At 37.5% G+C, this 24491-nt stretch overlaps 1 protein-coding gene and 1 long non-coding RNA gene across 2 annotated transcripts in view; one reads left to right on the top strand and one right to left on the bottom strand.

Moving 5' to 3' along the window:
- Positions 1 to 11153, top strand: part of WDR72 (WD repeat domain 72) — a 93079-nt gene extending 81926 nt beyond the window's left edge. Inside the window, exons 18-19 of the mRNA XM_066328472.1 lie at positions 5207 to 5305; positions 10860 to 11153. Of these exons, the coding sequence (XP_066184569.1) occupies positions 5207 to 5305; positions 10860 to 10915 (155 nt within the window). The 3' untranslated portion in view covers positions 10916 to 11153. The remainder of the gene's footprint in view (positions 1 to 5206; positions 5306 to 10859) is intronic.
- LOC136367092 (uncharacterized) overlaps positions 1 to 24491 on the bottom strand; it is a 195987-nt gene that overhangs the window by 17718 nt on the left and 153778 nt on the right. The window lies entirely within an intron of this gene.

The following is a 24491-nucleotide window of genomic DNA, read 5'->3' as shown; positions in this document are numbered from 1 at the left end:
TACCAGGAAGTATCACGGGACAACCTGTGAGTGATCCTTGAGCTGTGCTCAGCACTGGTGCCATCAGGGGCAATTCCCCATCCAGCCAGACTCCTGCCTGCTGGGACCCTGCTGGGTGGGAGCATCACCTGCCACAGGGGCAGGGTGGGAGTTCCATCTGCACAGTGTCACCTCAGTGTCTGCCTTCCCTGTGCCTCTGGGATGTGCTGAGTTTCTGCTGATGTTTCTCTTGGCAGCTCATGAATATGTTCTGTGTTTCTTGTAACATTTGTGAAATAATCTTACCCTTTTAGTTTGGCTGGAAATACATGGAAGAAGCAAAATAGATTAGGAACCGTCAGTCTGGAAAAGAAAGAAAACGAAGGATTTTCAGCCACAGGGGTCATGGAGAGTGTGCTGAGCTCGTACCTGTGCCTTTTGTCAAACAAGAAGTTGCACATCAAGCCAACAGGGAATAGGCAGACAAACAAATGAGGTTCCTTCCTGTGTGATAAAAGTATGGAGTTTGCCATGTCAAAGTGAGTTAGGATGTAGGATGTTAAGGTGCAAAAATTCCACATTTAAGGAAAAATTGAAATTCATAAAACAAAAATCTACTGTGAGTTATTACAGGAGGGGAAAAAATTCTCTGTAATTCCTTGAGTTTCAAATTGGACCTTAGGCAGAAATTCTGGAAAGTATTATTTTATGGTTGTTGGACTCTTGCACTGATATTTTTCAGTCTCAGCAAAAATGGCTGTCTTATACTTTTCATTATATTTTTTATGATATCTATGAGATGTGCTTTTAAAATAGTACTCAAAGTATTATTGCTCCATCAAGCTTCTTAGGTATATACTATAAGTGCCTGTAGAAGCCAAACAGGTCAGAAGTGACATTGCAGCACAGTTGTTTTATTCATGTACAAAAATAAAACAATATCACCATTTTGTTCCCTTACAGTTTTTTTTTGGTTTTTTATGCAGTTTGATTTAGATGCAGGTTGCTTTGTATTCTATATTGAACCTTAATATATTTATCATCTGTATGCTCTCTTCCCTAACATCTTCAAATGAAGAATAATTTTTGTTGCCCTATCCGTTGTTTTGAATGACAAGTTCTTGTTTTCCCTGCAGACAGACTGTTTTTAAGTTACTAATCCACCTTATCAATAACACAGGCATCTTATCAGAAAACACTAAATGCTTTATTTGCCTGAGGTATGCAAACTTCTTTCTCCAGTGTGTCTGCCCTCTAAAATTGATATGCAGAGCATGTTTTTTAGACTTTAGTATAGGATATTTCCAGAATAAGGTTTTTCAGAGTTTTAAGCCAACATGTAGAAATGAATGACCATGATGAGTTGTTGCTGTATTTTGTGATTAGGCTATAGTCACAAAGAACAGCTTCAACAGTTTGTTCAACGACTGTTCTTTAAAGGCTGGTCTGTGGTATCTTTTGGAAATTATTTGTTTTTATGTCTGGAATTGTTTGAAATATTTTGAAACTAGATTCATAAATGTTTCATTAAATACTACGATCTTATGACATTCCTTTACTATTCTAAATACCATATCTATTTTAATGACTTTTCTGTTTCAATAATGTAAGAGAATGGGTATCAAGCTCAAGTAAACAAGTCCTAAGAGCTCATTAAGATGCAACAGAAAAAAATACTACAAATCTCAAGGTTGATGCTGTCCAGTGAAGATTTATGTCATCTTTATATGCTAGTCAAGGTCATTTGCTTCAATGAAATATATCCTTTTACCTTATTTCCATGCTAACAAAGGTGATCTCTACTATCCGTGTAACAATGGAAATGACACTGCACTGAATAGAAGAAAATATTATTGTAGTTATAATACCAGAAATGATTTTTAACTGCTTATGGACTCATAGATTTTGGGGCTCATTTATACTCTATTTATGCCACTTTGACTAAAGAGATTACCTTTCAAAGGGAAGCAAAAGTAATTTTAAGGTCCATTTAAACCCAAAGTAGGACAGAGTGTCTTCTGAATAAAGATGACAGTGTTTATGTTTAAATAACTTAATTCCATCAGCATCCTCAGTGTAAGCAATTCAGAACAGTCCTTCATCTATTGATATTTGTACATAAATCCTATTCTCCTAAGAGAACATGCAGTAAAGTAGGTGTTAGTGCTGAGATTTTTTTTTCCCTGATTACATAATACCATTTTTACTTTCACTCTTTATTTGGGCCAGACTGTACTTTCCTTATTTTTAACTTTCCAATTTCCTTTGTTCTTCTATGATATTTTTAAGAAACCTTCTTTTCTAGTTGAACATTTAACATGATGTTTTAGGAAAGAAAGATCTGCAGGTCTCTGCCTTGGCCCCTTTCTTGCTCACTGCATGCACTCATTATGTAACTTCATAAACCAGGGTTTTGTGAAGTTTATTTGCCTGTTTTGGCTAAGGAGGTGTGTGTACTTCTGAGCAGGTGACAGGGCTGAGGGAGACTTCCCTTATTTGCACCAGTGACCCAATCCCAGCCTGTCTCCTGGTTTCTGAAACAAGCACTTCCCTCCCTTCACTCACACTTGCTGAGCTGCCTTCTTGACAGCTGTTTTTGCACAAGTTGTCCAGAGTTCTATCTCTCTGTTCTCATGAAAACCCTTTCCACCCCTTTCCACTCCCTTTAACTGTTCCTAATGACCAGCTATTACTGCAAATGGACATGCTTTTTGGCATTTTTTCAGCTCTATCAACTCTGCCTGTCATTTCTTCTCATTTTTTGTCTTTCTTGGCTTTTAATGATTCTATCCTCTCCCAGATTCCCCAAATCTCTGCAGTATCTACTCAGATACATCAACTGGAAATCCTCCTGCTTTGTCCAAGACTCTTGCTGTTGTGTCTTGGCTTTTTTCGTTTTCATTTCACATCTTCCTTGTGAGGCACTTTGTCTGTGTATCGAGCTGCTTCTAGTTGTGTTTTATTTGTTATTCTCTAAGTTACCTCTCAGCTGAATCCAGTACCTTCCCTAAGAACACTGTTCAGTGTTGTGTTATAGAATCCAGCTGGTCACTTGAATTATCTGACTTGTGCTGACATGGCCTGGGAAGGAGCAGAGCACCTTGAGCAGGTTTGTCTTAGTCCCAGGCAAGGCAGTTGCAGCACAGACTTCCAGTAAGGGACGTCTCTGCCAGCTTCTACATGGGACTGATTCTGGTGCTGTGGAAGTGTCTTCCCTCTTCGGTTCCCTGTAAGAGTTCTGACTGGGTGAAAATACACAATTTGTTTGAAAGGCTGATTATGAACTTTTGGTGGCTAATATTAGACCAAACAGGTCTTGTGATTTTTTGCTGTCTCTCCAAATGCATAGCTGTGCTTTTTTGTTTTTCTCTCATCCATCTCTGTTGGAAATTTTCCTATTGTTCTACTTCAGAGTAGTTTTGACTTTCAAATTCATGCAGCTGTAATGGCTCAATCTGTCACTCAGGACAATGCAGCTGACTCCATTATATGAAGAAATGTTTTAGAAAAAGTGTTCTGAAAATTTGGCATAAAATTATTTTGGTTTTTAAATATAATCTGAATACTTGTATATTCCAATCTTTCTTTTGAAGAGGGAATCTTCACTTAGTGTGTTTGAAAATTATTTAAATGTTGTAAAAAGAGAAAGTGCAGGTATCTTTAAGGACATTTCTTCCTTTACATATCAGCTTTTTTATGTGTGAACAAGAACATTTGTTATTTGTTACTGTAATTGTTCAATGTAAAATCACCCCATGGAGATTATCATGTCAACACTTCCTGCTTTATCTGGACAGGGTTTTACATACTCATTTGTTGCCCTCCAAGGCAAACCTTCTAAGCAAAATTTATTGGGTTTTTTTTTGTTTTTTCAGGTGAAATAAATGCATGGTGTGACTATCATGGATTTATTATTTATTATGTTTTAGTATTATATTTTCAAGGTTCTAATTCCACAATAGTATTGAAGCCTTGATTGCTTCAAACAGACTCTGTGTAGTTGCAGGAATCAAGAATGATGGAACCTTTTGGTGACCTGGGATCAATAGTTGCAAACCCATGGCAAGCACAGAGCACTGAAGTGGAATATGTGTCTTTTGAGCTCCTCGTGTGTCTGCATACTGCCCTGAGGCCTTGTTGATACACTCATAATCTTGGAAAATTTAAATAGGTGTTTGAATTGCATATCCTTCAGCAAATATTCATTTGGTCTTAAAAAAAATCATCAAAATTTATAAAGGAATGAACTTCCGCTTTTGAAAAGAAGACAGAAGAACAGGAGATGTGCATAGCCATTGGTATCCTCATCCCCAGAAGTTGGAACTTTACTTAATTTTCTAGATATTACAAAAAAAGAAGTGTTTTCTATCCAGTGATATTGTCTTAGGGAATAGGATCAGCTAAGAGTTTTAACAGGACAGAAAAACTGAGATCTAGTCTTTGCTGTGTTATTCTATAATATACTGCTCAATAATTTTACTTCATGCTGTATTGTGGCTCCATATAGATATGTGAAGCAGAAGAGAGGGAAAAGGACTTTCGACAAGGGAAATACCTTTTTTTCTGCTCAGGAAAAGTTGTGTAGGATTTGTTTAAAAACCAAGTGAATTAAAAGTCATACATAGACAGGAAATTGCTTCCCTGAAAGTATTTGTATACTCTGAAATGAAAATTATTTTAGCAAGTACGTAAAGCATGTAACCAGATTTGTTAATCTTTAAACTGCAATTCTGTTTGGTTTCACTGCACTTTGGAATTATCAGTAATTTTCTTACACATTCCAGATTGTTGTATACAACTTATTTTCATCTTAAGACATGCACCATTTCTCTTCCTGCTGAATGACTCCAATAGATATAAAACTGTCTAATTGGTCTTTTATGTTGTTTACTGGCTTCTTTGTTGAAACAGACAAGCATTTTTTATGACTTCTAAATTATTTTATTATTTTAAGATTCTCTAAGAAAAAAATGGTTTTTTTTACTTCAAAGGCACCTCATTTAATCTGATGTCTCAAACTTTGCCATGCATACTTTCTTGTCTACAGGTTTTTCAATCGTCCTGTGGTTCTATATAAGTAGTTTGTGTTTCTGGGTTTTTTTAATCTATTATTTGTGTTTACAAATTATGTCTTCAGCATTGAAGGCTCTGCAGAAAACGAGGAAGTGTTGATTTTTGCATACATTACATTTCTCCCTCCCTGTGTTTTTATTCTTTATTGCTCCAGTCAGTGTGCTGAAGCATGACAAGAGCTCCAACTCGGCAAACTTCCAAGATGTGGAGGATACGCCTGACAGATGTGTCTTGGAAGAGTCTGAGAGTCCAGGTGAGAGGCATTTAAAGACAGCCACCAAGTATCAAGTGATAAATCTGACACAGCTTTTGGGTTTGTAAAAAAAGCACATTGTAATGCTGCTTCCTTTTTAGCAGCTGCAATGTCAAATTAATGGTCACCTCCAGGGGTCACAGTGTGGAGCTGTTATCCTTTCCTCTTTCATCAGGAATTCAGGTCTTAGAAAGGATAAAGGCTTTATGACCAAAAAGAAAGCTGACACTACTACTTCATTATAATTACTTTTGGACTACACTGCTTACTTAATATATGTACAGTGTCTGACCCGTTGAAGGTAGCGTGAGATTATGAAAAATTAGAAGTACTGTATATACTGCAGGTGAATGCAGCAGCGGACACTCAAACACTGTATCTCTGGAGGAAAGCAAATTGGTGGCATTAAATAGCTTGATTCTTTCCTTTAAATCAGCTCACAATCATTATTTCATTTTAATGACTCTTAACATTGATTCAGCTAAATACAGGAACATCCATAAAGTGCATCCTTTTTGGTATCCGAAAGATTTATCTTCATGTAGTTTCATTATCTTTCTCGTTATGGAACATCTACAAAATTTATTAAATGAATCCCAAAAGGAAACAATTAAATATAATTGTATTGAGTCACAGCTGATTAAAAACATTCTGTGCGACTAAATACTAAGATCTTTTAAGCAAACTGTGAGCTTGACTCATATACACCACACACATAACCTGCACATAGTCCTCATTAGTGAAAGAGTTAAACATCTTTCTTCACTTGATATTTTCCTTCCTGCTTTATCTGGTTTCACTGTACCCTCCTGCATCTTTGTGTGCTGATCCGTGTATCATATTTTTGATTCATCGTCTCTGTGGCCTGTCAGCTTAGTTAAGAGATTTCCAAATCTTGCAGCCTGTGCTGACAGGGGGCAGCTGCCAACAGTCCCCTGATCCTTCCCCAAGGAACACTGCTGAGATTTAATTTTCAGTCAAGGGTGCAGTCTGAAATCCATGTCAGGTCCCCTAAGTCATCTCAGAACCCGGATAGGACCCATGTCTGGGGATTATATTTCAGCACACTCCACTCTTCCAAGATTCCTTGGGAGTTCAACTACTGTCATATACCTGATTTGAACTACATTCCCTTTTCATCTTTTCCAGGGAAATGAACAGCAGTATATGTTACAATAATTGAAACCAATGAATTGTAAATCTCTATTCATTTTAAAGCCACACAGACTTGAACTCAATGCTGTCCAGCACAAACCAGCATGAGATTAGAAAGAAATAGATAATCTACTCAGAAAGGAGCTAGGTTTGACAATCTGTAGTGTTTAGTATCTCCTTCAGAAATTGTCTGTAGTCTCTTCAACAGCAATTATGGGGCAAAATACAGATTTTCCAAGATGTGATCAGTTTTGAAGTGAGAAAGGATTGAAGCAAGGTGGCACTACAGTGTTCAGGGAGAATTATTGTACCTTAAAGATAACACTAAAACATTAAAACCTTAAATTAATTCTCTCTGGCAAAGTGTACCTGTTGGATGGGAACTTACATATCCAATTCTTCACTCTGCATATCTCTATGAAGTAATTGAAAGAATAAAAGCCTGTCAGGAGGTGAATATTGACTGGCAAAAATACATGTTGATAAAGCATCCAAACTTAAAAACTGAGTTCCAATCGGTCCATCTGACATCATTAAACTAGTAATAAACAATGAATTACTCTGGCTTTTGTTTCTGTCCGTTCCTGCATTTTAAGACATCTTGTCTTATAGGTCTGAAAACCTCAGGAGATTTCACTACTGGTCTCACTGCTTTCCACTGAGAATTGTGGCTTGGTTGTCATGGAGACATCGTATTTCTCCAAGAATTGCTCATATTGATCCGTGGACAGGCGTAAATGGCCAGGCGAATGTGAGGAGTAAAGGGGGTGGGCAGTTACTATAAAATGACCAGAGGTTATGGGTCGGAAATAAGCTCATAGCAAACACTTAGGGAAAGAGAAAGAAACAGTTTCATTTTGTTTCAGGATTTCGTTTTTGCACTTTATGCCATTGTCTTCTTTCACTATAGACTGAAAGAAACTTGTTAGTCACTTGTCATGTCAGATCTTTGGTGCTTGTCCTGACACAGCTGTCAGCCTTCCAGCTCTGTGCAGTTCAGGGACACACAACAAAGAGCTAGGAACATGAATTATTTATTGCTCCTTGTGCGGATGAAATTCTGTGATAAGAAATTAAGACACTTCTGACAGAAGTGCTTGTTTGAAAGGAAGATTTGGTAACACAATACATTTACTTAAAGCTTACCATTACTTTTAGTAGCAAACATTGAAACAATAATATGACATTCAGTTGCTGTGATTTTCTCAGGTGCTTTAACTTCAAATCATGGAACCTGAGAATGGTTGGGAGTCAGCATTTGGTTTGGTGAAACCTGGGACTAGGAATCTCTCTCACACATATTTGAAGTCTGGGCAGACTTACAAACTTAATCTATAAGTTCTTACTAATATATCTATAAAGAGTCTCTTGTGCTTCACTTACAAGATATTGTCATAGGTGCAAAAGTGATGTTAAGAGATATATTTATTTTATTATCTCTTCTGATGAGCAAAGGTGAAAATATGACAATATATCTCGAAGGAATTTCTACTATTCCTAGAAAGAGTTATTATTACGACTTTCTACCAGATTCAGGAAGGCTGTAGAACAGCCTTTAGAACATCTATCTGTACGTTGTGTTTTTTGGTGGTGAAACGTCCAGTCTCTTCCTTTGACATTAGAATGAGCTTTTTTTTTCAAAGTGATCTTTGTTTTCAAAATCACATGAAGCTTTTGTTTTTACTGTTTGTTTTACTTTCACATTTTCTGCGTCTGCACATGTTCTCACTGCTCTGCATGTCGGCCTCCTGCAAGTGTAGGAGGCAGATACTCAGATGAATAGCAGGAATCCATTTGACTACCAAGACACCAATCCAAGATTTACCTGTGATTTCTTGTGTTTAAAGTGTGATCTGAACTACTCTCAGATAGGTAATGAAACCCCTCACCCTGCACTTTTCTCTTGGATAATTCACAGTAAATACTTTTCACAAGTGATGGACACAGGTAAATATCAGACTGCAGTTTCTTGTCTAAATGAAATGGATTTTAGTTTTCTCCCTTCATGTGGCTACAGGCCTGCCATTATCTGTGATAGTGGCTCATGTCTATTTTAGGCCCCACACAGAGGAGATGCTGGGCTTCTCTCCCAGATGCCTAATAGTAGGTTTATCACTGCCATTTTTCCCCACATGCTGAGGACTACTCCTGTTTGACATGCAAAGCCTTGGCTTTTCAAACTTCTCTCTGCTCTGGCCTTGAACGTAATAATCAGATAAGAATTGCAACAGTTTTCTTTAGAACTTGACTTTGAAATCATATCAATCTCCCATAAAGAATACACTATCCTTTGAAGTGCTTCTTTCTTTAAATAAATACTCCCAGAAGTTTTCCATTTTACCAGACAAATTTTCCACATTTAAGGAAACTGAAAAGGAATCTGAAAGTGAGTGTCCATGGATGTGTTAGTTAGACTTCTAGGTCTGAGCTATTCACCTGACTTTTCTTGTACAAACAGTGGTGGAAAATTATACCCCCAGATGCAGATCATCTTGTCCAAAGGGAGTTGCTTGAAATGCTTTCTAAGGGATTGAAAATGTCTGAATTTTGTTAGTCAAAATCTAAGAGGATTGTAGCAGGACTAAACACAGCTTGAGGTATCTTAGCTTTTATATGTGGGGCAGTCCCACTAAGGAGGGTTCTGCAAGTGCAGCTCCTGTGGGAAGAGGAATAGATTTGAGCTGAAGTCACAAGAAACCATGTAGACACAGATGCCTCTTGCCTCTATTTTCCCCAAAAGACACATTGCAGTAGAGTAGGAAATAGACTATTACTTCACATGGTAATGGAGGGAAGCTGAGCCTCACTAATGGAAGACTGAATTGGAAGCTGTAGATGGGAAGTACAGTGTTTCCCATCTTTTGGATAGAAACCACATAAACAGTTAAAACCCCTATATGCTTATGGCCTTAAGTATCAGACGGTCTCTGCCTGGTCCCTTCTGCAGCTCATGATCTCTCCCATGCCTTCATTCCAAACCCATTGCACATATTAAATTTTATTTGTCTTCAATTTTTCACTATTCAGGACAGAATGTAATTCCAGTTGCATAATAGATTATAGGGGAAATCCAGCAATTTTCACAGTCTTGCTTAATTGCTTGTCCTGTTTAGAGACCTTGCACAGAGATGAGAAAGGTTTCTGACTGCCCCCCAAAATACAGTGTGTGAGAGGCAGAACTGCAGCAAATAGAAATAAAATGTATGAACAACGATTAGCCACACTGTGCTTAAAAATACAGCACTAAAGTGTGACTATCTTGTTATCAGGCATGTTACAATTACTGCATCAAATATTCACTACCAGCTCCAAGTTCCATCCACTTGAAGAGGTTGTTTTTGTTTTTTTTAAATGAGCCTTCTGTCACCTCTATGGCTGTTGGTCAGAACACAGCCGGAATATAAAAGTACATATTTGGTAAATTTCCAGGTACAAACACCCTAGAAAGTCCGTATTTTCTGTGTTTGCATCCTCATGAAAAGCAGTAAATGAGGACTGACCTGGGAATGGGGTGCTGGAGGCTGTTGCTGGTGAGGATGAATGAAGCAGGAGGAAGATGCAATGTAGGGGCAGCCCACTGGTCACAGGCACCGATGGCCCAGGGACTGTATAAAAATTTCAGTCCCCAGGAAATATTCCAGAAGGATGTTCTGGAATTTCCAGCCTAGGCATGGATGAATTCATCATAATTTCACTGCAGTGGATGTAGTGTCATATCCTATCAGTGTTTTGGGTTACTAGAATCATGACTCATATGTTTTAGTTTGATTTGTGATTTTTCTGTAGCTTTAGGTTTTGCAGTTTTTTTAAATAGCAAATTAAACTTCTGTAATCTCAAAAGAACTCATGAAGGAAACAAACGGTGATCGAAAGCTTTTCTGTGGAATTCTAAAATGCCTGGACGGGATTTAAATATTTATATAACATTTCCTCTATTTACAGCTATTGTAGGATTATTTCTGCTAAGAGAAAATATATATAATTGACAATTATTTTTGCAGAGGAAAATAAACCCTATTAATTTAAAATGGAAATTATCTTTCTGCTGGTCCACTGGAGTACTTTCTTTTAAACAAAGAAAGGAAAAAGCAGAAATCTGTGCCAGAGAAGAGTTTGAGAAGTGCCATACATTCTCTTGAGCTGTTTCGGGTTGCATATTGCTTCCTGTGGTATATCAGTTATAATGTGAACAATCTTCTGGGGGTAGATTTCTGGGCCTTTTAACACTAATATGAGGGTGCTGAAAGTTTTTATTTCTTACAAAAATAATAAAGTTGTTACTGTATAAAAAGACTGTAAAATATATATTTTAGTAATAGAGTCTCAGCTATTACTCATATTGTAAAATCATTAAGCCTCAAATAGTAAATCATTTAGAAATCATGCATTTCTTTTCCAGATGACATGAAGCCACATCCCTGGATATCTAAGGTGTGCTCCTGTAAGGTGTGTTAGAAAAAACCCACTGAGATGAAAGAATTAGAAGATGTAGAAGGACAGCCAAGAAATAGGACGTATATGGTGTGGTGGACATGAAATGGCTTTTTGTATTTATTGTGGTACCTTTAACAAATTCATTTTCAGAGGAAATACCTTCCAAAAGATCAGCTTCTTTTGGCTGATTTATTGGTTTCAATTCATACTTCCATCTCTAATAGATTTACATGTATTCAACTAATTTTGAGTAGTTTGGATATAGAAACTATCAGCTCTTCATTTTTGAGCTATCTTCACTTGTTTATGTGGTGATCTTTACAACTTTAATTGCCATTAAACAATTTTACCAATTTTAGTATTGTTTTACAGACAAATTTAAATTTTTCTCTCCTTTCTTCTGGCTTTTCTTACCAATAGCATTTTAATACTGAGCAAAACCAAATGCGTTTCAAATAATTAGAAAATCTGTTTTCACTGAAAAGAAAAATTCACAATTTGGATTAAACATGGAATATTTAGAAATAACTAAAATACTAAGAATGATCTATGCACAGTAGAGAATGTGAAATAGATAACAAATTTGGTCAGCCCTAGGATGCAAATTTTCCTTTCTTTAAATACTGCCATTACCATCATCCGTAGAAATAAAGTGCCAGTATGGAACTGGGGAAGCTCATTGGGGTCCTCTTCTGAAATTATATAATTAATTAATATCAATTTGTGTTTATTGGGAAAAGCAGCTACACCTTTTTTACTACTTTTTTTTTTCTTTAAAAAAATTGTTGTATTTGTAGGATATATGTGGCTGATTAGACCCATTATCACCTTATATCCTGTGGGACTAAGCTGGTTTGACAAATAATGGCTGCTCAGAGCAGTAAGCTCACTTTCTTTGTTGCCAGCAGTTGGAGTGCTGCTGAAGACAAAGGGTCTTGAGTATGTGCCTTATGGACCTGTACCTTATGGTGAAAATCCTGGTCTGATTTATCCCTTCTGATTGTCACGTTAGCCATAAGATCCCTTAACTAAGAGAGTGGAGATTTCTTCACTGTGGAAAGATTCTCTGGCAATTAATCTGTTTTTTTCTTGTGGGGAGTTGTCATGGCTGCAGGAGTGACAAAACCTGGTTTCTGTTGCCACAATATGGTTTGAATGAAGCAGACATGAAAGCTTCTTCGTTCTGATTTTTTTTGTATCCTCTAAGTCCATGTCCCTCAGTGCAGTACAGTGTACAGTCTTCTGACACACTGGCTAGTGGAAGGGCATAGTGAGACGTATCCCAGTGTTATTCAACTAGAGAATATGTAATTCAAATTGGCTGCAATCCAGAGAAATAAAGATAATTAATGTTATTTTTTCTGTGACTGTGAATACCATGCAGAAAAATGGCATCTTTGGGCAGAAAAGTCAGTGGTTTTAACACATTTTCTATTTTTGGAAACAACTTTCTTTTTTCATAGAAGGCATTTTTTCTCTCTAAAATATAAGCTTTGTTTATATGTGGTTGTATTTGAATTATGGTGACTGAATATTGAGTGCTACGGCTTCATTCTGCATTTCTTGTACTGGATGTGTGGAATAATATCATTGATGTATTTATACTTGCACAACACTGATGAGCAGAACATTTTTTTTAGCTGACATATATCCTCCTCTTAACTTTCATGGCTGAATGGGAGTAGCAAACATCAAGAAGGTATAAATAAAGTTGTAAATGTATCTCCATGAACTTAGTAGCCCTACAGGAACCTTGCGGGCAGTCGAACAAATTGCAGACAAAGGATGGACCCATCTCCCTCCTTTGCTCCTCTTCCATATAAACAACCATATCCAGTTGTTGCAGCAGTTCCTTCCATGCACATAAAAAGTTCACATAAGCATCACTGCTTTGCATCAGCATCTGCTCACTTGGGCCAAGATAACAAATCGTTTGAAAACTCTTTCATCTAGACAGTTCAGAAATGGAATGTGTTCAAGGAGGTCTCATAGCTCAAGGAATTGGCATTGTCCATAACACCCAGTAATGCTGTAGTAGCAATTACATTTGTGCAACATGATATTTGATTGCTTGTCTTTAATTCTGCAAAGCAGTGCACATCAGCAGCCTGCCAATACTGCCAGCCCTCTGGAATGGTTTGTGCAGTGATGATCGGTGTTTGGCACATGCTTGTGCGTGCTTTGTGCTATTATCATTACAGGATCAGTAAGGTAAGGCAGGAACTTTTTTATTAGGTACATTTATTTCTCAGTAAAGCAAATATATTCCCCCTGTCTTCTGGATGTCTTTCAAACAACCAACTTTATAATATGTGCTCACAATGAACTCACTCAGAAAAATCTTTTTGCAACAAAGTGACAATTTCAGAGCTGAGTCCACAAATACAGATGAACTTCCTTCAATAGTTTCTTGTAAGCCAAACTGAAGAAGCATTTTATATGAATGTGGTCTGATGTACCTCTGCATTCATGCTTATGGAGATGGAGTTTACAACAAAGTCCCAAGACAATTAAGAATGTATTTTTCTACTGTGTTACTCTGAAAGAATCTGTCAAAAGAAATAGTGTGCTAAGATTTTTGAGTAGTGTTTAAATTTTAAATATGGAGTAAAAAAAAAAATCATGAATACATAAACTGCATAAAGAATGTGGTGTTTTGGTGTTGGTTGGATTTTTTTCCATACAGAAGTGATGGAGTCCAATGACCTGTATGGCTCAAAGTGTGGTTTCACAGTCAGGGGGATTTCTCCCCACTCCAGCCTCAGGCTTCTGTGTCTCCTCACTTATGTTGGCACTACTGCTTGTGTGCCCAGGCTGTGCCAAGGCAAGCACTGGCCTCAGTGCAAAGACCAGGGGAGGAACAAACAATCCAAAGTGAAAATGTGGGACAGTTCACACAAAAATTAGCATGAAATTGAAGTTTATGGTGCTGTGCATGGGTCTTAAACACAGACTTTTGGCTTTCAAATCCTCTAAACATTTTTTACATTACATGCATAATTCTTATATTATTAAAAAATTTAAAGGTACTTACTGCTTTAGTATAAGATGAATCAAAACTACTCAGCATCTCTTTTATTTGAGGGACTTTGAGTTTCTGAATAATTGGTACTTGGTCTAACTGGTCATACTGGATGGTCACTGACTTAGATTCCTGTCTGGAAACCTGCCTAAAGTTTGAACTGTTCATTTATGTCTCCAATCCAGAAATTGTATTTTGAAATCTCTTGTGCCCTTTTACATATTTTAAATTTGATCATTGTAATAAACTGCTTCCATTTTGGAGTTGTACTTTGTGGAGTACTGCCCTTCCCTAATCCAATGAAAGATGTTCTCAAAGCCCATTGGCATGGGACTGATGAGGTTCAGTGTTTGAAATAAAAAGACACTACCAAAACCACTGTGCAATGGGGCTACAAGCTCCAAAGAGCAGCAGCTTAGCAAGGGAAATGGTTTTGCAAGTCTGACTGAACTGAAGTGTTGAAATTCAGAAAAGATGGGGACAGTTCAGTAAGCAGCATTAGCTCTGCCCAGGATTGTGCTAATTTTGAACGAGTAAGTTCTCTGAAGCCAGACAGACAGTGAGCTCCAGCACAAATCCCAGAGTCATTGTGCCAATGCTGAGTAGCATTGCACCCACATCCGTGATGGGAGATCTGTGAAGACAAAGTCCTGCTTCATGCAAGGGATATTTCTGCTGGATTTTGCAGGCCGTACTTCTTGGATGAGAAAAGGATTTTCAAGCTGAGAAATTTCAAGGATGGTCTTCCCCTTTTTCCCTCCTCATGAGTATGTAGTCTGAACTGCTAGACAAAGATCTTAGCATAGCCATTAGCATTTGAGTTGGGGTATCATTTGAACTCATAGATCCCCAAACTGAAAATTCATGAATTTTACTTTTGGAGAAGTAGTTCTGAACTTGGATGCAGAATAAAATTTACACAATAACCTGATATTGTGTTACTGAGGCCCATGGGAAGTTTGTTTCTTGAATGACACCTGCTGGAAAGTCTGAAGTGTGTCTGAGAGCTGTGCTGTGGGACAGGCGTGTACACAGCAAGAACACCTGCTCCGCCTTCGATGGATGTGGCTGTGATGGGTGAGTACAAACAGAGCTGCCAAGGTGAAGCACTGTGAGTTGCTAAACAGTGTAGAAGATTATGAAACTTAACACAACATCTGCAAAGTTTTTTTAGAGCAGACTGTGCATTTGACAAAATTTATTAGCAGTACAAATTTAATTACATTTATCTTTTTCTTTAGTTGTGCTGCCTGAATTTACATTGTGCCATGCAAATATAGCAGTAAAAACTGGTTTTCTTCTTCTGCAATACTCTCAGTAAGACAGTTGTAAAAATAGCCTCACTGGAGTAATTAGTATATATAAGTAGTAAATGTTGTTTCATTAAGTACATTAGTCCCTCCAGTTTTACATCAACTGGCAAATTTTCTTTCTTTTTATTTTTTTTCGCATTTGAAAGCATATAACTCATCAAAAAAATATTAACAATATCCAAAACTAGTAAAATGGTGATATTTTCCATATTTAGTTTTAAATTTTATCTAAATAGTGTGTGATCTTATTGATAATATGGATGTGGGGAAATCATATCCTAAATCATCATGAATTTTCCACACAGAAATTCGGGGTAGTAAAAGATTCTCTTCAGTTTCAGAACTGTATTTGCTATCATCACACTGATCTGCAGGCTTACAGTTCTGACCAGTAAATGTAACATACAGATTTTTGTTGTTTGTTTTGGTTTATAGTCTTCCTGCCATGTAGATGGCAGCAGCACTCAAGCCTTGAAATTCACTTCAGCTTTTTCTTGAGTTTGTTAAAAAAAAAAAACCAACACGTTTAAGAATATTTTTGCTGAGACTGAACTGAAAGCCTGATTACTTTAAAGGTGCATATCAGTTTAGTAACATGTGCCCCTAGAGAAGCTTTTAACTTTGTAATATCAGTGTTTAAAAGACAGTAAGTAAAATCTGTCTGTATTAATATAATTAACACTATTATTTTTTTCTATGTTTTGGGTTTTTTCCCCTGTATATTAAATTTCTAGAATTCTTCCTACTGCACTAGGTTGCAGGACACACAGGATGTTTTTGAAAGTTCAAAATTTTATTTCCTTGCAGAATGAGCAGCAGGCCTGGGCAGGAAAGCTGTTGACTGTGGACATCCTTGTCAAAGATACAAAGAGGAAGGACAGATAAAGGTAGTTGGATACACAGTGTAGGATTTTGTGCTACAGGTTCTACTAATTGCAGTTCTTTATAGAAATTATCATGAATTATCTGGGGAAAACCCCCACATTTTGAAGGTGCAAATATCTTTCTACTTGTGTAGTGTAGAACTGTCTGCACTGACATTTAGTTTGGCTAAGAAGTAGAGAGATTTTGAAAGAGAAGCAACAAAACTGAGACCCATAATCAAAGCTGTCCAGCAGTCTTAGTCTCTGCAACATCAGCTGAAACCTCAGGGAGACTTTGTGGGATCATCTCCAGGCCCTCAGAGATAAAAGCAGGTGTTGCACATGTAACTATGCACAGAGGGAAAACTAGCACAAGAAAGCATAATGATGGCAGTGCCTTGAACTAGAAAATACTGTTGAAATGCTGGGGGCAAACAGCAGTGTTATGGTGAGCTGTCATACAAAGTAGATCAGCACTACCTCCCTCAATACTGCTAAACCAGTGGCAGCTGAAGGGGAGATGAAATATCCAAAGGACAGCATATCTCATTCCACAGAGTCCTATCTGAGGATACACTGGGTGGAAGTTTAATCCACACTGACTATGGCATCTGCTAAAGTAACTGGGAAAGTGGGCAGACTGTGGCACTGAGCCACCCTCATCCAACTGCCACTGCTGCAGATTTGGGCAGGTCTCTTCTAACCTTCTGCAGAAGCTGGGAGAGAAAAGGAACTGATATCCCTCTGATGCCCTTGTTGTGTTGTGTGAATGGTAACCCTTGGCACAGGGGATCATCCAGTTGTTTGTCAGGCAGTCTGCAGAGGCCAGGATTCCTCATGAGAGGGTCTGTCACGGCTTCACACTGCACTCAGTGGATGGGCTCTGACCAAACAATCCTCTACTGTCTGATGGGGCTATAACCAAAACATGGTACAGGTGTCAAGATACATATCCTGGAGTGACAGCACTCCTTAACTATTGCTTCAGGCAAAGGATTTACACAGGGAAAGCGGGAATTCTTGGCTGATAGAATGTGTGACAACGGTAAAAGTAGATGAGTGATGAGAAAAGAGCAGCAACTGGACACGTGTTGTATCAAAGCACTGGAGTACCCAGCTTTTGTGTCTCCTACACTTGTTGAGTACAATGCCTTGGACATTGGTAATGGGGAAAGCACTTCTCTTCTTAAATGTCTTCCAGACTAATGAATGCTGAGAGCAAATATATTTTTGCTGCTTTTAGGATATAGTTTGAAGATTTGATGGGTTTTGCTTCTCACTTCATAGCATCCATTGAATCAATCTTAGATTTCATTCCACTGAGCAGGTATTTGTCAAAAAGCTGTTTCAAGGTCTCCTAAATCCACTTTTTTCCCCTATATTTTCAAATTATGCCACTGCTTAAGTAATAAAAAATATCTTTTCAATGTCTTTTCCCTCTACCTCACTGCTAATATACTCTGTAGTTATGAGACAGTTCTATGCATTGCAACCAAACATATATTTAGAATTCATATTAGTGCTAATTATTCATGATCTATAATGAAAATTTGTTTTAAAAGCACCTAGGAACTTAAAATAACTGTCACTGTGTTAGTGTTATCTCTGTGTTGTACATTGGAGTGGTTTTGGAAGGATATATGAAAGAACAGTCATGGCATTTTGTAAGTTAATACAAAAGCAAAATTCCATAATAAAAATGTTGGTAGATTTTCTTTAACTGTGCCCAAACTTACTAGGCTTAAGGAGCAAAATCACCCGAGTAATACCATATAGCAACTCCTAGAACTACCAAACAGGCTTTCCTTAGAGATATGTTTGCAGAATCACTTTGGAGTATAACTGCTTCTTAGGAACTTGAGATTTGCAGCAATAACATTTCAAGCTTTTTAAAGAAGTTGAAGAACAATTTTAATGGATTGAATACTGAGAAAATACCAGAAGACATCACAAGTAAAGACTCATTTCAGGCACCCTTTCTTATATTTGTTGCTTTGGTTATATGAAGTGACAGCCCAATGAATCACTGGGTGGTCTTTTGGTCTGACAATTTGGGTATTGTCCAAGCAATTAACAGGCAGTCAGCCAGTTGCAGCAGCCAGTGATTAAATTACAGAGGTTCTTTGGTGGTTTCCATAAAGAAATCTCTGGGAAGAGTTAGGTGGATCTATCACCAATCATATGATAAGCACATGCCCTACTCTATGTCTATGTTTATTTGACTATATACTTAAGAATATTACTTCACTTGAAAAGAGTAGATACTCCATGAAAGACATTCCATGCTTTTGGTTTCTCCTGTACTCTGTGTGTGAGGAGGATTTATGATACTGTTGGAACAAACCTTAAGCTTTGTGAGGTTGTAGCAATGTCTTTCCTCATGTCTTAAGTCACGTCTGACTACCTGCAGAAGTATTTCACAGGTTTCATTCTAGATTTTTCATTTAAAAATGCCTTCTTTTATGTAAGTCTTTTAAGCACATATAATTGGTGTTAATTTTTGCTTAGCCCATGGAACATGTAGCATCTTGTGTTACTCCTCTTAATCTATACATGCTAATCTCTGTTCCTGCTATTTGGCTGATTTTACTTCATGTGTGGGAAAAATCTATCACACTTTTTCCAGAATTTTGAGGTTTTTCTTCCTCCCATGATAGTCAGTGGTTAAACTTCCACAGGGAGAGACCAAAAGCAGCAGAAAGGAAGTATAAGAAGAAATAAACTCTATTATCTAGAGTAAATACACTGGCATAGTCAACTTATGATTACACTGGCCTCCAAGCTGCACTCTGATCTTCTGTGATAATGCTGAACAGCGCTCTGAAGGTGGGTGTAAATGTCAATACTCTAGGAAGACTGGGAATTTCTGGGAATTTGCATAGGATACATAGAGCCGTGACTACAATCCTGCAGATACTGGATACATGCTGATGTAGGCACTGAGCTCTCATGTGGCTTTTTTGAAAGGGGTATGGGACTGTAAAAGGAATCTCAGCAACATTAGCATTTAGTCTTTCTTCAGGGGGTAATTTTTCTGGATTATCTGGGAAAGTGCCCTTGCTGGCTAGCACGAAGGAGAGAAGGTAGTTCTGTGTATTTTAATGCTTTTACAGTTTCTGTACTGAAGGACATTGGGAATAGCAGAGAAGATTGCATGCCTTCCTCAGAGATAGACTCAGCTCCCTTCCACACAAAGGTTTTGCCAAGGTTTTAATAAAAGGAATCCCCACTGTAGATTACTCCTATACTTATCCAGTAGTCAGTCCTGGACCACATCCTTTTATTCAGCCAAAGCTGCTTCCAAAAGGGCTCAGGGGCATCACTCGGTCAGCAGCAATCAGTGGGTTAATACAGCCTCACTTCTGCCTCCCTCAGATGTTCAGGAAAAGATAATGAGGCAGGGATAGAGCCTGCAGGTTAATGAGATACCCCAACTGGAAGACAGAAATCTGAGAGACTGGGAAGCAGAAGAGGAAGGGGAAATGTGAGTTTCTTTATATTCAGGTGTTACTCAGTTGAGAGAATTTCTGGGGCAGGATTGTTTTCCAGTACTGTAAAGACCATTTGATCTGTTAGTGCACTGCTGAAATTACTCATCTACCTGGCAAAAGCCGTCTGCCTTTTACACCCCTGTTAAAATCAGTGCTGAACTACATTTGGAACTCTGTTAGGCTAAAAATAAGCATAACCCCCCCCCCCAACCCTAAACAAAGCAACAAAATCCAAAGGTGCTCATGTTAGGATAAACACTAGAATACCTCTAACAAATTCTAATCAGTGCTTGGGTAAGCATTGCTAGAAACATCCGTCATGCATTTAAATAAAATCTATTAATAAAATGAATGAGTAGAACTTAGACAAGTATAGAGAGGTAATACAGTAAAACAAATGACCCTTCTACAGGGTGCTGTTGTACAATGCTGTTTTAAATATCGTCACGAAAGCAGCTTACCTTTCAGCTGAGTCTTTTCAATAATCCTGGGCTGTAAATGATGCAGCCATGTAAATAACTCTGACTGTTGCACTTTGACCATATAATATGAAAAATAGCTTGTTCTCTATAATCACATTGTCAAAAAATTCCTCCTTCTTATCAGTATGCGACCTCCTGCTACAGAACAATCTGCACAGTCTGCAGTGTTCAAGATATTATTCTTAGTGTTATTATCAGCAATGACGATTATCTCTAAATGCTCAACAGTAAATCCAGAGGAATAAATGGGAACATTTTTCCTAAGTGGTGTATAACAATACCTGACATTTATATAGCACCTTTCATCTGTAAAAATCCCAAAGTGCTTTACAAAGTCTGCTGGGATCACTTCACCCACCACTGAAGTGTAGCTATCTCTACAGTGAAATTCAACTTCTATTCCACACCACTGCCATTGCACTACGGTGTTTTTCAAAAATGTGACAACTAAGTGAAATGCATTGAACTGTTCTTGTGAAAGCTATCATAAGGTCCTCTGTGGCAGTCCATGGCTAAAACTTTGCAGTGGCATCCAGAGAAAAAAGCAGCAGATACTTCATCCTCCTTTGCCCTCAGACGCTTCCTTCCCAGCAAGAGCACTTCTATTCTCTCTGTTTTCAGAGCTATCAGTTCAAATGCTACCAATGAATGAAATTCTACTAATGAAATCACACTGGCAAACTTGGGTGTCTGGAGTTATCCTTAGAAAGTAATAATGAAAATAAAATGCTTAAAATTTTATAGGACCAAAATGGGCGTAACTAATCTATAACTGTGCTTCTCTGAAAACCTTGGTCTATTGAGCCCAACACTGTGAAATTAAGTACTAATCTATTTTCCTTATGTGAGGTATTTATATTCTTTTTCGTGTTTTAGTACTATAGCTATGTATTTATATGAGCAGGTATGACTCACTGTAAGTTGACTGTAGAAAAGATGCTGGATCTGTATTGGTAAATTAGAGTGAGGTAACATTCTCAGGTATGGAAAATTACATAAATTGAAAAAATGATGGAACAATCTCCATGATCTTGACCTACAACAACTAATGCACTCCTGATGACCGTGCCTGATAGGAAGTGTTTGAATATGCCCATGTTTTCTGGATGGTAAAATAATTTTTCATTCTAACTTACATTCAGTTCTACTGGCCATTTGCTTTATTGCCATAAAACTGTCTGAGGGACATTGCTATTACAGATACATAAACAAAGGGTATGCACAGGATGATGGAATGTATATAAAGCATAGTATTTGTGCATTCCTGAATGTGATAAAAGTCAGTATAAAAGTGGATTGAATATTCGTCGAGAAAAATGTATGCTATGCAATATGAGTAATCTTGAAAGTGCTCCACCAATATTAATCAAATCATGGAGCTGAAAATACATGTTCTTGCTAGAGTTTCCTATGACATTTTTGTCTCATAGAAGGATAGGAGCGAGCCCAGCCAGGAGATCTGAGCCCTGCTAAATTCTGGAGAGCTTAGCTCTTGCTGCTGATACAGATTTGATCTCTCCAACTCAGGTTTATGTCTGTAATATGTCACTTTAAAAAATCAAGGTGCCATTTGGGTTCACTCCACTGCAATGTTACTACTTTATCTTATATTTCATCTCCTCTGTGGTCTTGGCTCTTCTTTGGCAAAATGTGAGTTCCTTTTCTTTTAAACCTGGGGAAGCATTGGACATATGTCACCAGTGAACTACAGAGTGTGTGGGGAAATTAGCTGAGTAGAGGGAACCACTTTACTGCTGAGAACTGAGTGGTCTCTACTCTTTCTCAGCTACAGACAAGAAAGAGAATCAAGAGTGTTCAGAAGTTACTGATCTTTTGAAACTAAGCTGTTACATTTCTTTAATGGAACAAATGCAGGTAAACTGATTCATATACCTGGTCATAAAGAGATTAAATGTAATTTTCCTTCTCCTAAGAAGTTTCACTGTATTTTTGAAATAAATAGTGTGAAGCCTAAAGAAACAGCAGTAACTGTGAATCCACTATGAGGTATTCTGAGTGGCATCTTAAGAATGCAAGGTATGAATAGAGTTTATCCTGCACATAAATCCAGAAAATCCTCTGGCCAAGAGATGAAATTATACATGGTTATGATGAATGTCTGGCTTATGAAACTTACATGTGAAATTGTAAAATATCTCCTATTAGAGATACTAAATTAAAATGTTTATTAATTTTTTAAAGCACATTAAAATTTAAAGTTGCAAATTTATATTAAGAACAGCACATTTATTTGCTATGGCCCCACTAAAACAAGTTTACCGAATCCAAAGTATTTTGAGTCAAGCCTTGTATACATGTACAGCATGTGTATGTGTAGGCATTTATTTGTATCCACTACTGTATATTCCATATTGAGTCCTATTTTAATAGTGAAAGTGAAGATTGCATTTATATTAGGAAATGTCAGCTCTAGGACTGCAGAAAGAATGGTTGTGGCAGTGCTTAACTCTTCTCTCTGCACATGTGTATTGCACACCCATCTTTATGTGTATTAGCCCATGTCCACTCATAATCAATACTATTGCCTCATCAAACTCCTCTATACTTTTATATACACACATATGTTTAACACTCTTAGAGGTATTTTTAAAGATAAATGTGTCTCATTTTGGTCCTGATAATCAGACCACAACAACACAATTGATAGACTTGGCTTTACATTTGAAATGTTAACCTATTATGAAGCAAGTCTTAGCAGATATGCCAACAAACAAAAGAGAGAATAATCTTGCCACTTATTTTCCCTGTCTTCAAAGACTTCAGTTTTCAGGCTGAAATTTACAATGCTGCTTTTTATATTTCATTATTATTTGACTACTGCATCATCAGTAAAAACCATATCCTCCTTAAATTTTCCGAGTTTTTTCCTTTGGTTGACAGACAGTTGCTAATCACATGTATAATACCCTGAGCAAATTTCAGGCCATAGGGGGATAGGATAGCTTCCTGCATATTTTACCCTCTTTCATCCTTATTTTTTCCAGTTTCTATGACAGTCTACTTGCATTTATGAATGAATGCTATGATGTGTATTGGCTGTGTTAAGAAGAGGGATCATGTGAATGTTAAGCCTTTAAACATAAATGGTGAATTTTAACAGGCTTTCAAATTCACACATACAAAGACAACATTTACTGCTCTCTGCCCGCTTTGAAGCTCTCAGCAAAGAATCTCCTGAGCACACACAGTCAAATATTATTTATACCAATCCTGGGCAGGTATTTTGCATTTCCCTGGCAGACAGGATAGGGCACCATCTCTCCTCCATGGGCTTGCTGGCAACATCTCTGCCTGTGAGCACAGGGGTATCAGAGTCTTTAGCCAGTATATAGCAGTGACAAGAGAGCTCCAGGGAGATTCTCTCGACAAGAATCATCCACTCCTGAAGCTGGATTCCAAGTTTTCAAGTCTTGGCATATGGATTTTAATCTCTCCGTTGCCCTAAGAGAATGTAAATTCTGTAACTTCCTCTGCAAGGTCTGTTTGACTTTGCTGGAGGAAGAATGCTTGTTCAAAGCCAGCCCAGCAATCATCATTCATCACGCTGTCAGTCACATGCAGATACCAAGGTACTTCAACAAACCTTCTGTAGTGTAACCCCTAGGTTGGTAATTAGTGTTTCCCACAAAGTTCCAGTAGTCATAGGACATTTTTGAACTTTATGGGATTTATATTAACTCATAGCAATCTTTGCAAGGTTGCCAGAAGGTGTAAAGAAACTAATGATTAACTAGATTCTTCTTAGTAATTTAGAAATATTGATGAGTGCTGGTTCAAGTTGTTGCTACCAGCAGTGCATTGCCTGCAGTGCTTGACTCCTGATAAGAAGAAAGTCTTCTAAACTCAACACAGTTTTACTTTTCCTTTTTCCATATTTTAATGTACAAAATACTTTTGGTATTGTATATCTGATAAAATTAATTTTCAGCAGCTGCTAAGATATTTAAATCCTGCCAAAGACTGTCATCAACTGTGGAGTGCTGTGTCTAAAGCAGATGCAGTAATGTCCTCAAAACTCATTGTAAACAGAATAATTCTCTCTAATTATGAAAAATTATTTTACTTCATATCTGAGACTATCTGAATTAATTTCAGGACCAGTTTATAGGATGTCATAGCAGGTATGTAAGTTACTTTAAACTAGATTGAGTCTTATTTTGGACTGTGAAGAGAAGTTGAAATACATTTAGACTTTGTTCAAACACTGTCTTGTGTACAATTCAGGAAAAGGTACCTATCTGATTGATAATGACAGTACCACGTGCAGCTTTCCCAGAGAAGGCTGTTTACTTAAGGCTTGAAGCAAGGGTCAGTTTTGAAGAAAATTTGACAAGGACAATTTCTTACCTTAAGTAGCAGACAAAGCACAATAATAATAATGATGGGTGGTTGCATTCCAAGCATT

Source organism: Sylvia atricapilla, chromosome 13 (assembly GCF_009819655.1).
Source record: "Sylvia atricapilla isolate bSylAtr1 chromosome 13, bSylAtr1.pri, whole genome shotgun sequence".
NCBI classification, from domain to species: Eukaryota; Metazoa; Chordata; class Aves; order Passeriformes; family Sylviidae; genus Sylvia; species Sylvia atricapilla.
The sequence above is the reverse complement of the archived record's forward strand: the minus strand, read 5'-3'. Positions and strand labels throughout refer to the sequence as shown.